General features: G+C 36.1%; 2 protein-coding genes across 2 annotated transcripts; one reads left to right on the top strand and one right to left on the bottom strand.

Annotated features, from left to right (window-relative positions):
• Positions 1–6004: 6004 nt before the first annotated feature.
• On the bottom strand, positions 6005–14659 carry LOC110745857 (putative cyclic nucleotide-gated ion channel 20, chloroplastic). Its single transcript, XM_021946008.2, has 13 exons — positions 14088–14659; positions 13087–13612; positions 12029–12220; positions 11400–11498; positions 10643–10780; positions 9813–10061; positions 9009–9275; positions 8196–8341; positions 7764–7841; positions 7507–7636; positions 7019–7265; positions 6674–6833; positions 6005–6306 (listed from the first exon to the last, which is right to left on the bottom strand). The coding sequence occupies exons 2-13, from the start codon at positions 13594–13596 to the stop codon at positions 6174–6176; spliced, it is 2349 nt and encodes a 782-aa protein (XP_021801700.2). The 5' UTR covers positions 13597–13612; positions 14088–14659; the 3' UTR covers positions 6005–6173.
• Positions 14660–16451: 1792 nt separating this feature from the next.
• LOC110746765 (germin-like protein subfamily 1 member 20) lies at positions 16452–17650 on the top strand. The gene is made up of 2 exons (XM_021947010.2): positions 16452–16652; positions 16881–17650. Exons 1-2 carry the CDS (start codon positions 16523–16525, stop codon positions 17432–17434), a joined length of 684 nt encoding a protein of 227 aa, XP_021802702.2. The 5' UTR covers positions 16452–16522; the 3' UTR covers positions 17435–17650.
• The last annotated feature ends 61 nt before the right edge of the window (positions 17651–17711 follow it).

Raw genomic sequence — 17711 nt, 5'->3', positions numbered from 1 at the left:
GAAGAAAATAAGAGAGAGAAAGAGAGCCAAGTTCGTCAGAAGAAATTAAATTCTCTCACTCACTCACCCCATTCGAGGGCAGGGGGAGGGAGGGAGGGAGGGCTTAATAATAATATTTTTAGTTTCTCTCTCTCTCTCTCTCTCTCTCCTGCTATACAGTATACTAATTATACTAATATAGAATGGTACAGTCACAGCCAGGTGTGCACCCACCCATTCAGCTTTTATTACCAGCTCTACTTCCCCTCCCTCCCTTCCCTTCCCCTCCCCTCCCCTACGCACGGCTTAGGGTCATTTCCCGGCTACGTGCCTGTATTTACAAATTTAACCTTTTTCCTTCTTCTTAGGATTCTTATGGCCGAACTGCGCTGCCTGGGCTGACTTTCTAGTTTCTGCCTGTCAATAACTTTTACCTTTTCCTTACAAATTATTATTCTCTCTCTTTCATTCTATTATTGGTGATAACGTATAAGAGTTTTGATATATAATAATAGAAAGAAAAAAACGTATAAACTGACTAGCTACCACCTATGTCTAAAAGTCAAACATGATTACCACTTTCGGGCTGCAATCGTGTGTGATGCCCACTTTTAACGTTCTTAAGTCAAACAAACCCCTCCCTCCCTCCCTCCTTTTTCAAAAAAACACTTGTATTAAAAGTGGCATATGAGAATTCTCTATGTTGCATTTCTCCCCTCATTGCAATTACAAAAACGATATCAGATTAATTCATCTATATTACAGAGATAGTAACGCATTATTCTTCAGCTAAGCTTAAGGATATTTTTCATGATTTTACATTAAAGACGAATACAAAATCATGCAAAAATTCGTAATAACAATTATTAGAGTTTGAGAGGGTAAGGTTACTTAGTTAGACAAACGACCAAGCCAATTAATGTAGAGATACTCGCCTAATCCCAGCGACATAGCCCTAATTTTTGTACTAATTACTTGTTCTTTCTTTAATAAACTACTATCGCATTCTGTGTCAACAACAAAAAAAAGGTCATATATTTAGATAAAGTATGCGAAGTCACCAAACAAAAGCTACTGCTAACTTGTTCATTGTTACACGTTCATACAATTAAGTAGTAGGTTAGTACTAGGAAATATAATGGATCCCATGAATGAATTCCAACTAGCAGCTGTTTGTTTTTGCTTGTCGTCGTTAGCTAGTTGAGAGCTTATGCAATTAGCTCATTTCTGTCAACGAAAAAAAGTATAAAAGGGAAGGACTTGTTTTTTTTCCTTATGGTCTAAAATAGTTTGACTTTGATGTACCATTCTGATCTCCAGGTCTAATTATAAGCCTCTGATTTTGGTATTTTCTTTTTATAAACTCCTAGATTTGTCTTCATTCTATACTAATCTTTATGGCACCAACAAAGGCCTTACTGACTTCATTATTATTAAATTAAAGCCTGTAGCATCTGACTTGATTGTTCCTATTTCATTTTTTGTTTCTTTGTATATATATATATTGTGAGCTAGAATATTACTCAAAGTATCAGCTACATAAATGCAAACTTTTGATTGATTCAATTTGCAAATTAGCTTCTTAATAAGTTTTCAAACTTTTACCTACAAAATGTCAAAATGAAACAATATTGCAACTCAATAATATTCTAGTGCAAAATGGGCGGCAAGGCCATGCGTATACACGCCCACTTGCTAAGTATTATTTTCAAGTGGTTAATAACATTTTCTCTTGTCTAGCCGAGGTTTCTTTAAAGAAAAAAAAGGGGTGCGACTTGTACCTATACCTATATGTAGCACGTTAAATAATAAATATAGCTCCATGGAATTTTAGGTGTCCTTACTAGGAATAAGCATATCATGATATCATGCATTAAGTACCGAGCTATAAGCTAAAGCTAGATAGCTAGCAAGTAGCAACCCCTTGACATCAAGTAACTAATCTTATAAAACTAAAGCCTAGTTGGTTGTTTTAATTAGAAGGTCACAACAATGGAATATGCTTCACTGATTAAAGAAGGGGATTTAGTCGATCAATTACACCTATGGAGATTTAATTCAGTTGGTCAATTTAATTACCTTAATTGATCACATCTATCGTTTGACTCCAAAAAACAAATTGTTGATCCATCCAAAATAAAAGATCAATAAATTAGAACTGTGTATAAAAAAAATATAATTAAATAACGAAGAGAATGCATGCTCAACCCAAACAAATTAAGCTTATATTTATTCTAACTCTTTAGCTTATTGAATGATATTCCATTAGGCACATGACAATTCTCTTTTGAGCTTTTCTAAACCATTTATATCTTTGCATACACATATGTCTTAAAGGTATATTAAAAGGTGTTTATCGATTTTCATTTTGAGCTTTTCTAATACTCCATGCACGCATTATCATTTTTCGGTTGAGTTACATTCACTACCATAAAAAAAAGAATACTTTTCCCGTTGAAATATTTTTGTCGCATTTTCGCCAGGATATATAGGTATATCTTAACGAAAATTTGGTTGGCTAAATCGCGCCGGAAAATTACTTTCTCGACAACTGGTACTTCGCCGGGACAGATTGAAGCTTACACATATGGCAAAACATTCGTCACGTAGAAAACCCACTCTGGCGATTTTTTTTGCCTCCAGAGGTTAATCTCTTTGACGACAAAACCTTTGTTCGGTAAGTTTGCTTGAGACAAAACATAATTTGCCGGAAAAGATATTTATTTATTTATTTAAAAAAACCTCTTACACCGCTAACAAGCAGTAGAAGAGGAGGATAAATAAAATAATGAAACTGATAAAAGTCCATAAACATAATTTGTCATTTTCGCATTTACAATGCAACCCTTGATTAAAGTCCAATCCAAACATATTCATCAAAATTATATAGCAAAACATATTAAAGTTCAATCCTTGCTATTTCTGCCAAATTTTCACCATATAATCCCGGTATTCTCCAGTCTGGAAAGATATATAGTTTTTTATTTGTTTTTATTTTAAAGTGGATTGATTCTGATCAACTAATGATTAGTAAAAGGCATGGACGGGATATTCATTCATGTTTCTGAGAGAACCTTGACAATAGAAGGAAAGTTTTATTGAAATCTTGAAAAATTACACCACGGGACAAATAATCTAACTCCGACTCATAACATTATGTAATATGGTGTCCTGAATAAATTCAAGAGGCACCTCAAACCAAACAAAACAGGTCTCATTTTCTAAACCAAACTTAGCAAGCATGTGTGCAACACCGTTGGCTTATGTAAGACTAATTTTCTTCAAAATACAAAGATATAGTAAAATTTAATAAATATTTGAATTAGAGTATATTGAAATCTGGTGTAATAACTTGGATCAGGATTAATTTGCCTATGATATTGATTAGGTTCAGTGCCAAATACTGCCGTTACGTACATTTTATTTACTGATTCTTAACACAAATAGTCATGTGTTCCAGATTTTCACAGGCTTCAATGAGAGGATTGTAAATAATTAGAGATCAAAGCCACGAATTTGAAAATCAATCAAAACTCTCTCTCTCTCTCTGTGCCAGAGAGTTGGGGATAGACGATGTGATCGAGAGATTGAAGAATAAGCGGCCAACTCCTTCTCAAAATGAAGAAAGTTAAAAAAGAACAAGGAGCAAAGGAATTAAAGAATAAAAAATTGAATGGCTGATTGCGGTACGCGTATACTGAGATAATTGGTAGGTGATAATGTAGCAAAGCATGCATTGAATTTGAAGTGCAGCCCAGCAGCTAGCTAGCTTTGAGCCTTTGAACCAAAAAATAATTATTATTGTGTCCACTCCACCTATATATTATAAAGTATATATCGATCATTTGTGCCTGTGCCCTTGAATCATTAATCTGTGTATTGCAATTATCTCTCAAACTTTATTACATACTGACTCTGGTTCTGTGTGTACAATACATATATTAAGCAGCTAGCAGATTGATGATGATGAGTGTCTTGTCTTCCTTCTCGCGTTCGATACCAAATAATACAGTAGCTAAGTTCTGCCTGTGTCTTCCTACTCTCAACCAAATAGTTCCCAAATCTTCTGGAGCAAATGCTACGTACAACTAAAGTATTTATTCATATATATAATTCCAATCCAAAGCTATTTATATTTATGTATGTATATAACTGTCATACACCATTCTAAATTATATTACTTCTGGAAAACAAAAGCTCCTCAATACTAATAATACTATTGCTGTACGTTAATCACTATCTGCATATAGAAACTACAGAAGTCAATGAAAACCTAGCTAGCTACTTATGTTTGAGACACACAGACGAAAAACTGTCGATGGACTAACTAATCAAGATTGAATTAGGCCTACTAGTACTAACTAACTATATAATATCCAACCAACTAATGGTTTAGTTTCTTAAAGGAAGGTGTGATTGTTTGTGGTGATTATGATCACGTCGTTTTGACAAACAGGCCACTTGGAATGGCATGGACCAACCAAAGCGAGTATGGTTAATGAAGATTTTATTACAAGTAATAAAGAATCTGTTGCAGCAAGTCATTGCTATTAAATTGTGGAAGGTTAGTGGCAGGGAAGGTTAGTGTAGCTGCATCAGTTTTTTCAAGAGCTATTAATTTAAGGAGATTATTATTCAATATACATATTAGATCGAGTTGGACGAAGAAGAATGGCTGAGTGGCTGAGTGGCTGAGTGGCTCTGGCTTGTCTTGTGTAGAAGAAGACTGGAACCACCCCACCGAGAGACAAATTCAAAGTGCAATGGAGGTTTCCACAAGACTAATCACTGACTTAGACTAATCTCATCATCACTCATTTTCCTTGCTTGTAAAGGCAACCATGCATTAATGCAATATCATGGACCATCTAGCTAATTCATTATTAAATGTTAACACCATACTTACGCAACTAAGAAAACATATATATTGAAAACTGAAATAATATATATAAAGAAATTCGACCAGCTTTAACTTTGCAAATAAAAGAATTAATATGATCAGACTATTTATTACAAAATCTGAAACTTTGGTGAACTTTAAACCCGTTCGTGTCCATGTAGACCTAACTAGAATGCATGCATGCCGTTGCCAAGGCTGAGAATTAGGCAGGCAGGTCGTAGAGACCGTGTGTTTTTAATGTAATATTATATTATCTGGTCCGGACAAAACTATATGAATATGACTTGTCGCTTTATTGAATTTAAAGCCGTAAGTTGTGACCTTTGCCACTGCTGTCGACGACGTAATTGTTTCTACATTTATTTTGGCAGATGCCCATAGCCCATAGCTAAGCTAAGTACTCTCTCTTCTCTTCTCTACAGTCTATACACTATACACTATACACATGCAGCAAATATATTCACATATCACTACTAGTCACTGGCACTGGTCAGTTAGATCCAATGCAACTGGTCAGTTAGATCCAATGCAATGGCACTGGTCAGTTAGGTCGTAGAGACCGGGAGCTTCTATAATGAGGAGACTATGTGAGGAGGTTATTTGAGGAGGCCCATCTCACCATCAAAAGGGATGTGGACCCCCCAATGCACCCCCCTCCCCATGTCATTTGTTTTTAGTTGTTGATGGTGAGATTTCACTTCCTCAAATAACCTCCTCACTCAACCTCCTCATTCTAGCCTTTCCGGTAGAGACCAGGTGAGAACCTACAAACTTCGCTTCATTTCCCTCCCCCCCTCTCTTTCATTCATTCATTCTGGAAAGGGCCCAAAATGGAAGAAATAGAGCTACTAGAGCCCAAAACGAGGAGGAACCCAAGCACCTCAAAAGAAAAGACAACAACCATTCTATTCGATCGTGGCTACGTCCTCCTCCTGAGCTGCAACATGCTTCGCTTCGGAGCCCAACCAACCAAATGGCAAATATATTCATATTCGACAATACACCTCAAAACCAATCTAAGAAAGATTAGTGTAAGATAGATAATACCCTACTTGATTAAGATATCATCAGGGACATTATTGACTTTGCCTGCATCTGCATGATTGGTATTTGGTGGTGTTTCAATTCAAGAAACTGAATATCCTTCAATTAAATGGGATTTGATTGAATGAGCTGAAAGCTGTATTGATTTATCCTACACCACACTACACATATGCATACATTATACATACATGGACTGACTTCATCTTTACAGAAACAAAATTAAGGTGACTGACTCAACTAACTTATATAATTATAATGCATGGTTATGAATATGATTGGATTGGGATTGAGAGGTGTCTGCTCGACTTAGGCGTTTTCTCCTGTATCTCCATGCTACTTGAATGCGTCTTGCTGCAAGCCCTCTCCAGTAAGGTGATTCATATCTAACATATACAATAAAACCAACAATTATGTTATCTCCTCCAATATTAATGCATAAACGAAATTCATAGTTTCCTACCTTCCACCAATTTTAATGATAAATCTGCACTCCAAATATAACCCAATCTTTTCTCAACTAGCCTAGCAATAGCAAATCCTCATATTCCAAAATAAGGCAAAACTAGCCTAGTGATAATACATTACTATGTGGCACATGCACAAAGTTGGAACTGACAAACTCTTGGTTATCTAACCAAGCGAGGATTTTACTTGACCAAACAGGAAAAACAGAAAGCTATACCTGCTGCAATAAACTATAAATAAAGTCACGTAGCACTGCTATTAAATACCATCTTCAATCATGCATACCTTATGGCTCCTTGAACACGTGGTTTTCGCAAAAATCTGGAGAAAAGACTGGTGACTTCTTCAATGTCTGCAGCTCGGAGTGAAAATGCTTCGACGTTTGTTAAGCATCTAACCATCCTGTTGCTAAGCAATCGCTGTCCACGAATCCTGATCTTACCGTCTGCAACAGAAACCACACTGATAAATTGATGTTGTCTTTTGACATCATGCACTGAGACCTAGTAAGATTTTTTTCAGAAGGGAAATGGGACTCATTATTTTTTGAAAACACGTAGCCTGACTGAGTCAACAGGCACTGTCACTGGACCTTGATTATAAACAGGCTGTTAGAAATCACACTAATACCTCTGTTCACTGAAGAATGCTCAAGGCACCATGTGAGAAGTTCCTCACCACAAACATCCCCTTCAGATAAGGAAACTCTAATCCCATCTTCTCCAATGCTCTCCATTTTTCCCCGCACGATAAAAACCATTTTCTCAATTAGACCACCATGGTACAAAACTTTGCTTCCTTTGATGTATATCTTTTGTCTTAGTCTTCCACAAATGGAATCCAAGATGGGTTCATCCATCAGGGAAAAAATTCGTACCTAGAGAGTAATTGGACATTATGAGTTAAGGCCAAATTGATAACTGTGAACCTTATATCGAATAATCATTGTAGTAGAATGAAAAAAACATCATTCAGGCCCAAAAGGCTTCACTTCAGAGTGCAACTTGAAAAAGAAAACAGCAAAACCGACATTTTGAATCATTATAAGTTTCTGGATCTATTAACATAGTTCCCAAAAATCTAGATATATTCTTGTTCCGAGATACTAAGATGCTCACTTTCTTAATAAACTTGAAGAGATGGCGTCTTATATCTGTCTGAAGGTCTTCAGGCAAATTTTCCAAAAGGATTTCTTCATTTACCCCTCTGGTTGCTGCCCAATTGTACCTTTCAGCTTGTCGTACTCGCCTACAGAACTCCATTCATGAGGCTTTAATAATCAATATTAACATCACAGGATTTTCGATTTAAGAATGGATAATTTATTTTATAGGGCGTTAATTTATTTCTCACACAATGGATAATAACACCATACCTTCTAAGTTCCTCTGGCAAGCGTCTATGTCTCATCCACTGCTCAACGTCACGACGTCTCAGAGACATTTCTAACCTTCTGCATAGAGAAACAGAGTTTTCCTTTTCTTAAAGCGAAGCAGAATTTAACTAGGAAAGAAGAAACTGTCTGTCTTTTACATGGCACACATCATATTTCAGAAAGAAAACTAACTGGCAATTTCTATTACTCTATTTCTTTGAGACTTATTCACAAGAATTTATAAGAAAACAATGAAAAACCAATAATTTACATTTTTTTATGTATATAGACTATACCATGTTGAAAGGTGATCAAATTATAATCATAGTTCCACTAGCCTATGTTCTATACGTACAATATAATATGTTCTAACCAAGTGACATTGAAAGTGGGAATATCTGAGAAGAATAAATCCTAGGATAAAAGTTGTACCTCCGACCAAGAGCCTGCAGAAAGTTCTGCATATTTCCAATGAGAAGAGCAAAAAGCAAGAGACCTAGGCCAATAATAGCCATTGTAAAAAGGACTTCCCAAACAAAATAACTTGGAGTTTGATTTCCAGCCAGAGTACTGATTTGCTTCATAATGTCACAAGGTTTGTTTTGTCAGTAAAAGATTATGATCATATTATAATATGCATTACAGAATTGCCTAGACAATTAAATTCACTTTCAATCATTTTCGTAACGAGACAATACCAAGACAACTCTTAGGCCAGGAAATAATTGAATGTAAGTTTTTTTCTTGAAAATATCATTTAGTCAAACAATAACTTCTCAAAGGGGAAGAAGAACTAGAAGACACTGACGCGGTCAATTTGAGATTTCATTCCAGAATAAAAAGATTCAAAACTAACTGAATTTGGCTTTCAACTAGGTGGGACAATACAGAGAAAGGCAATACAGAGAAGGGTTTTATTTGGATTCGTTTTTCAATTTTGACTCTAACAAGTTCTGAAATTTCAAGCTTCATCAATTTTCAGTTTGATAATTGCTTGCACATGTCAACCTTTTAGTCACAGCAATCTGCTATTCATTACATGATTTAAAGCTTGCTTCACGTACATTGGCAGTCTAACACCAACTTCTGATGGACGGTCAACTTAAACGAGTATTGAACATCCTACAAGTTAAGCTTTTAGGGGGGCAATGATAGTCAATCGCTAACTTAAATGAGTATACAGTAAGAAATAATATAGTTATTTGAGATGATACAGGCCAAAGAAGGTATAAGTAAAAGCAATACCTGGAATCCCCAAAACAGTGCATATACATATCTCGTGATTACACTATTTTCTGTTGTAAGATTGACAGCTTGGCTGTAGATTCCGTAATCAAAACTATCTTTATCTAAACAATCAGCAGCATTCACAGAGTTTTTCCACCTATCACGTACTGGATCATCCACTTTAGAACCTCCAATCTCATTTCCATGCCCACAATCTATGAAGTTCATGCACCTACTACCAATTCCAGAGTCATGACAGACATCTCGAAAACATTGATTAACCCTCTGGGACAAGAAAGAGGGGAAGTAAGTGAATGATTGAAAAGCATCCTTTCACTCCCATATCCAATAAATTTTCATTTGTTTCCGAATCAAACGAAGACTGAGAACCAAAATACCATGAAAAAGACACATCCTAAATCCTATCATACTTGAACCACCACTACAAACATAGCGAATTCCAAGATCAGACTCATAATTCTATATTAAATATGGTTATGATTTCATTTTAGAAATGAACTATCATGTTAAAATTGAATCATAGTTACAACTTTAAGCAAATAGAGAATGATGGAATTTTTTCCATTTTCTTGGGCATAATAATGCTTGGGGAAACAATATAGCAGGTATTTCACTATGCCTGCATTCCTTGTTCAACAAAAGGTGAGAAGAGATTGTATATTAGTTTAAGAAAAAAATCTTGTGTGGACATACAAGATGTAAGTGTAAAGTTTTAGGGAACTTTTAGACACAAGGAGCATAAAAATGTCTATCATAAGAAACTTTGAGAAGTATGTTTAAGAATAAAATCGCCCCACCCACCTGTAACCCGAAGAGGTACCAGCACGACCCAACAACATGGCCAGACAACACAAATGTGAGAAGATTTATTATGAAATTTGCCCATGCTGACTCAAATATGAAGCCGCTTGGAGACTGACCAGCAAGCAGGGGTAGACACCTACACAACCTGGGAATGTACTGAAGAAGAACTGCAGCACGTAACAAATTTTTTGCATAGTTTGCACCAGATAATCCCAAGTTTTTTCGTAGAACTAACAAAATTATGATCTGCAAACAATTTAAAGATAAACTAATCAGAAGGGAAAAAAGAAGTGCTAACATCAGATAGAACAAGTTACAATGTCATGAGAACATAAATAGAAAAATTGACAGATACAAGTAATTCAGGGTAGAGGGAGACCGTCAATTGTGCCTTCGTGTATGTTCTGCTAATTTTTTAATTTGTTATATTGCTAAAGCGGATGAAGTCATCTGATTATACAGCATAACCACTGAAAAGCAGTATTCTTCCATGGCAAAAAGCAATAGCTTTTCAAGCACTTGTTAGCATATCAGAATTGCAAAATGCATCTCTTAACAACATTTTTTCTATCTTCTTTTGCAAAATATCTTAGTTGGCCTTTGGAAATTCCGTGCTAAACACTAATTTTTATAACGTGTCTAAAATTAGAGACACACTTATTGATATTCTACCTATTATGTAAAATTATAACATGAACAAGTTGCTTGAAGTAGTTAATAGTACAAAATGGATGAAGATTATCAATAAAGCGAAGGAAAACCACAAATGTACTGATCTTATAGAGAGAGAGAGAGAGAGAGAGAGAGAGAGAGAGAGAGATGTCTACCTGAGGAAGCGGTAATACAACAAAGAAGTCAATTAGAAAATATCCTTTAAGGTAATTCAGAGCAATTTTCTTTGGATGGTCAACCAACTCGCCAGCACCAACCACTCTAGACTCAGGAGCCACATAAGCCAATCTAAACTGCAGAGAGAGAGAGAGAGAGAGAGAGAGAACAAATAATTAATTTATCTGTCAAGGCTCTAAACTGATCGAGTTATCTCATCACATAACATTTAGTTTCTTGTATTTATATTCTCTGTCAAATAGCATGCCATCAAATTAAATAAAACATGGTACTTTTATGACATTCAATATAGGACGAATTTCAATTATAGAAATAATGAAAAGTACATTAAGAAATCTGAAGAACGTAACAAATCAATAATCTAGTTTTGAAATAGAATTTATTCTCACGGGATTTGTGTACTTCTTTCGTTAAGGACATTGGTGGGAGATCTTGGTTATGGTTCCAAACAGCCAGTGAGACTACCCTATGACTAGTGCCCAGATTATCCCTGATCTACTGAGCACGGAGTTATTACTGGACAACTGAACTAATTCAGTGGAAACCCAGTCAGTGATGCATCAAAAGCTGTTCACCATCTTAGAATAAATTAATAAAAAAGGAGCTTTAAGACATCATCAAAGGATGGTAAGGAAATGCATCGTATATGAAAATTATTCACAGAACTAAAGAAGAAGACCAAGGATAGTGAACCAAAATGAGTTTCAAATGGATGAGAGGAAAGGAAATCTTTACCTGAAGGAGTATGTGCATCAAGTATATAAAATCAGTCATGCTTCTAAAAACCACAAGTGTTGTCGTCATGGGCCAATCAAGAACTATGCATTTATTATCCTGCATCCAAAGACAGGGAAATCAAGTTGAAAAGAAATGAACCAAAAAAACTTGTTTCTCAGTTACTGTCTTCTCCTCAGAAAGGCACCATTACAAATAGATAAAGAAAATGTGTAAAATTTAAAGACCAAAAACACTTGTTTCTCAGTTACTGTTTTTTCCTCTCCATGGATAGGAAGATGCTGGGCCTGTGGTGGGGTGTTAGCTTGACATACATTGTTGACCTAACAGCTTAAGTTGTTAGAGTATAGCGGTTGTCTAACAATTACATGGTAAGCTTATGTTCCTTTCAGGGAAATCCTTTCTTTCATCTTGTACAGGATAAAGATAAAAGGAAGATACTTTCAAAAACTGATAGAAACCCTTCAGAATTAAAACATATCTCCAATTCCTTAACATCAAAGAAGTCATATGGCCCATACATGCTGAACTTAGTAGGATATGAAAAATAATCCCAAAATACCGCCAAGAAAACAGTGAATAAATTGAATTTAGAATTCATGAAATGACAGGGCAGAAACAAACAATACCTTTTGAACAGACAGCAAGAAGAAAAACAATGGATCTACAAAAATTGCTACTAAGCATGAAATGACAAAAAACTTGTTCCACTGTTGCACCACTTTAGCATGAGGGTTCATAACTCCAGGAATATATAGACGCAGAAAAGAGAAAAATCTCCTCGCCCTGCCTTTGGCATCCCCATAGAGAGCATTATGGAACTGCAAACAGTTGACAATAAAAGAAATGTGCATAAGATTCTTGGAGTGCTTGTATACCATCATTCCAGAAAATAAAATAGATAAGAAAATGGGCATGTAAATTTTGTTGTTAAATCTCAAGCAATATGGCTCGTTTGGGAGTGATTCTAGATAGGCCAGAATCACTTCTGGGAAGAAGCACCTCTCACTTGCTTCTCTAGAAAATCACTTTTAGTGATTTTAACTTTAAGTGATTATGGGGCGAAGAAACGGGTTATATAATGCAGCTTGAGGGAAAATATTGCTTTTGCATACAGGGATGAGTTGAGTTTGTATCAGGAGCCAAGTGTTTCCAATCCTGGAGCCGATAGGGACCCTTAGCATTGTCCCACAACGCCTGGATCACTGTCATTTGTCTATAAACAATATCATCCCAGCTCTGTAGGAATCTGAACGAACCATTCACCAAGAGAGGGAAACCACTAGGGGTACAGACGTTGTATCCATTCTCTCAGCCACTATTGATTCACCATGTTCACTTGCCCTTCGTCAATTTATCAAGTAGTCGAATCTACTAATATGCTTTTACCATGAAGCAAAGGGGAAGAAATGCAAAATTCTAATTTGTTGCTACCATTACTTCCTCAAAATTTTACAGTAACATACCAAAGAATAAGTAAAGGTGATGGGATTTAGCAGCATCTAACTAAATGAGAAGCCTGAGACAGGCGAGCTCCTAATCATTTGACGGGATTAGACGCAAAACTATAAATATTTTTGGTAGAGCAGTTATTTTAAGTGGTCATCATGCAGAGCATATCATAAAAGGCAGCAACCATGTAAAAATAGAAAATAAAAAGCCCTCTGAGTAAAGAAAGACAAAACACCTTGGGATCAAATATACCGGAAGCCTTTGAGTGTTGTGGTTGAGCAGCCTTGAGATTGTATGTTGGGCAAGTTGTGCAGTAAGGATCACTGCACATCCCCAGTTGCCCAGATCTCAGTAAGTGTTCATTTTTTCCAGCATAGTTGTCATCTGTCCATTCATTCTGGTTTGTCACATTAGTAGAAGGAAACTTTTCTCCTGCAGGTTCGACTGCTTCTTCTTGCCCTGGTACAGCTTGAGTTAGCCGTAAAATGTTATCAGGCCTGCGGTTATATAATGGACCACTCATAGGTAGGAATGGAGTTTTTGTTTGACTCCTCAAGGGACCAGTATGGCTTACAAGGCTAGCCTCCCTTTCATATGACGAAGCCATAGCGTCCATAGGAATGGAAACTGATGCACTTCTGGTTCGTGACATAAATCTCTCAAATTGTAAGTGCACATTTTCGTCTGATAATTGTGGGTGAGTGTCCGATAGCATGGGTACCTCATCTCTTTCATAATCAGCCATTTCTCACAAATTGGACCTAAAAAAGGCGAAGATAAAATGAATTGCAATACATGAGCATTGATGCTAGTTTCATTTTTAGTTCAAAAGGTTGCAACTTCATTAAATCAACTCCAAGAAAAAAAAAACAAGAAAAGAAAGAAGAAATAGATAGTGAAGATGAAAGACGCTTGCAGCAGGGAACAAAGCTTAAATGTGTGGCGAAGAACATAAGACTATATCACTTGCAAATTACTATTTTTCCTTTTCGCTGCTGGTTTCAAGGCATAAATTTGCAGTTCAAACTTTGAGTTTGAGCTAGGCACATTTTCAGGCACGCATACATAAAAGAAAATTTTAAGAGAAAACATACACATGTTTAAACGGATCATCCATGCTGACTATAACAAGAAACAAAAGAAAAAATTAAAATTAAAAAAAGCAGCATGCATTATTGAAGCTGAATATATGTAATGGGAAGAAAAGAAAAGAGAGAGAGGTAGCTGTTAAATTACCTGAACCCCAAGGAGAAGCAAAGTTTAATAAGTGGTTGAACCTGAAACTGGAGGATCTTACGTACGAATTAACAAACTTTAAAACCCACTAATTAAAGACACATTCTTTCTTTCTCATCACGGGGGAGCGAGAGAAGAGAAAGGCCGGCGAAGACTAAAAGCGTTGACTGACCACAAGGACTAAGAAGGTAGAGAGAGGAAACTAGTTGGATGGAATGGAAGGATGAGTTGATAGACTAGTAAAACAAAGGAAGCTTCGATAAAAATAAAAAAAATTGGAAAGGCAATAGGCTTTGCTTGGAGAGGTGGCACTGTTAAGGAAGCGAGGACGGACAGAGTCATTCTACCACTACAAGACAAGAAGACAAACAAACCTTTCAAATCAAGTGGTTGCAAGTAATTACTCTATTAATAGTATGCTATTCTATTCGTCTTGTCCCTTCTTCATCCTTGTTTACTTTTCTTTGTTTTGCTCTGTGGTCTGTGTCTCTGGTAGGTTTCTGACCTAGGTAGGAGCTGAAAATATAACACAAAACAATGTTATACTAGGTAGGAGCTGACTGACCTCAAACTCCATTGCTAGCTAATGGCTTTGAAGAATGACAGGGGGCCCAGACCCTGAGCGAAGCGGAAGGCAATAAAACAGAGCAAGCTTGCCAATTGCCAAACTATGAAATCAAATTCCAACTCAAACAATTATGTGTTAACTTAAGTTAAGCCTATGGTAAATTAATGGTATGAATTTTTTCAATTATTAATAAATGATTCGCAAATCATTCATGAATGACATAATTATGACTCAGTAAATAATTGGAAACTTGAAACTGAAATGGAATTCATTACTACTAATCAATGCTTTTCTCTATCCAAATTTAAGCATAACGTTGGTGGGTGGATGGCCAGCAGAGACATTTGGTGGGCTGGATTGGACACTTATTTGGGCCTAAACCCATCTAGATTTGGGCCAAAGTTTGTTCTTTTAACCCAATTTATCAAACATCACTAGACTTTAATTAGAAGATTAAATGTTAATTAGGAAAAAAATAAAGAAGAAGAAAGAAAGAAAGCTACAAAAAGAAAAGTCTTGGCCCCTACTTTCTAATATTCTATGGTGCAGGTGGAACAGGAGATTTTTGCGGGCTGTTTATACTTTATACTTACCGACGCAAATGTCAACATTAATGTTAATTAGAGAATGATGAGATATATAATCTCTTCTCTTGGAATACTTCAATTGGTTATAATACTACCTAATAAATATTTTAATAATCGCTATCTCATTAGTCTCCTTTAACAACTCTCTTTCTTTTTTGGGTCAGAACCACGAGGTGGTTCTGGATGGGCTCAACTATGGGTGGCACCTTTAAGCCTTAACTACAATCCAGACTAATCCCCGCTCACACTGGGTCGGCCCATAATGGGTAAAGTGTTGGCCAAAGTAGTGACTTCATACGAGAGCAGGGATCGAACCCCTAGCCTCTCTTAAGGAATGAGAGTGCCGAACCAATCACACCAACCACCTTGGTTTAACAACTCTCTTTCTTTTAATATAAACAAATATATATATATATATATATATATATATATAATTATTCTCTCATTCGAATGTCCTCACGTTATTATCATGCATATGTTATTGTAAACATGAAGAAAAACATGAAGGTATAGAAAATACATTGCATCCACAAGGTAATAAAGTCCGGACATCCGCACAGGAGTACAGGAGAATTTTTGTATATATATATATATATATATATATATATATATATATATTCTACACTTTTATTTCTTTTCAAGCACGATATTGAAACTAACAAAGTGGGACTGAGTCAAATTAGGCCCTTGAAAATTCAATCACAGGTAGCTTCTAATTTCAACTGCTAATTAATTCAAATAGTACAAAATTTGCTTGGTCACCGTCAATGGTTGATCGGCCTTAATTGATAATTAGTTTTTCTTTTCCAGCTACGTACCTTTAATTAATTGAGATCGATTTAGTTACTGAAAAGTACACCTACGAATAAAAAGTTTCAAAACAATTGATTTCCTTGATCTTATATGCATGCAAAAGTGCCAAAAAATTAATACATTAATAATTATTTTCATATGAAAAATCTAAAGAGAGAGAGAGAGAGAGAGACTCATCCATATTACATATACACGTACGCATGGTAATGAACCAAGTCTTTTTTTTTTTTTTTTGGTCTGAATGAACCAAGTCTTTACCTGCTTCAGAATATAATATAAAGTCTATACCTGCTTCGATCGACAGGGAAAATCCAAGACCAGTTCATGAGTTTCTGTAATCTATAAATAGCAAGTGTCCCATGCAGGATTTTCAAAGCAACTCTTCTTCTACACAAAATATATATTCTAAGATTGAAAGAGAGATATAGAGGAGAGGGGCAACCTAGTTAAGTATACAAGTACGAACGATGATGAAAGGTGTTCATTTCCCGCTATCTATTGTTGCCACATTGGCATTGGCCACCTTCCTTGTCTCTGCCTCAGACCCCAGTCCTCTGCAAGACTTCTGCGTAGCAATTAATAACACCGAATCTGCTGGTATATGTACATGCACTACATTATTTTCGTATTGTAATTTGTATAAATTAATTAGTAGTAAAACATATTAATTGTTTTTCTGTTAATTATATGTTTTTGCATGGCTCATCTTCTATACGTACAATCCCTTAATTAATAGTATATATGCATATATAGGGTTTTAGTGAAATTTAAAGATTGGTTAACTTTTGTTTGTTTGTGTTTGTTTAACTTTGTCTATACAAACAGTGTTTGTGAATGGGAAATTCTGCAAGGACCCGAAGCTTGCCACAGCAAATGATTTCTTCTTCTCCGGGCTCAGAATTCCTGGGAACACATCAAATCCGGTTGGTTCATTCGTGACACCAGCGAATGTGGAGCAAATAGCTGGACTCAACACTCTTGGCATATCCCTGGCTCGCATAGACTTTGCACCAAACGGCCTCAACCCTCCTCACACCCACCCACGCGGCACAGAATTTCTCATAGTCTTGGAAGGCACACTCTATGTTGGCTTCGTCACATCCAATGGCGACAACAATCGGCTGTTCACCAAGGTGTTGAACAAGGGAGATGTGTTTGTGTTCCCAGTTGGTCTCATTCACTTCCAGCTCAACGTGGGACACGTCAACGCTTTAGCCGTTGCTGGTCTGAGCAGCCAGAACCCAGGAGTTATCACCATAGCCAATGCAGTGTTCGGGTCAAACCCTTCCATCAACCCTGATGTTCTAGCCAAGGCATTCCAGGTCGACGACAAGGAGATTGAGTATCTTCAGAAACAGTTCTGGTACAACAACAATTAATAATCAATTATTCATAACAAAAGGCCAAGGAACGGTACTAATATGCGTGGATTTAAGGTGGCCAATATGAATTTTCTCTAAGTTCTACACAAATTATAATAAAAATCTAGCTAATGTTATTAATTAAATAAGATGGTTGCTTATGCAATCTTGTAATCCTAGCCCTTCAGTGGCATGTGTTTTGAGTATTAATTGATATTGATATAGTAGTGTTATGTCCGTTCTATCTCGATGCTTCTTACTTGACTTGAATCAAAAGATGCAGTTGTAGCTAGCT

This window comes from Prunus avium, chromosome 5 (genome assembly GCF_965620075.1).
Source record: "Prunus avium chromosome 5, drPruAviu1.hap1.1, whole genome shotgun sequence".
Classification (NCBI taxonomy): Eukaryota; Viridiplantae; Streptophyta; class Magnoliopsida; order Rosales; family Rosaceae; genus Prunus; species Prunus avium.
This window is presented reverse-complemented; position numbering and strand designations above follow the sequence as displayed.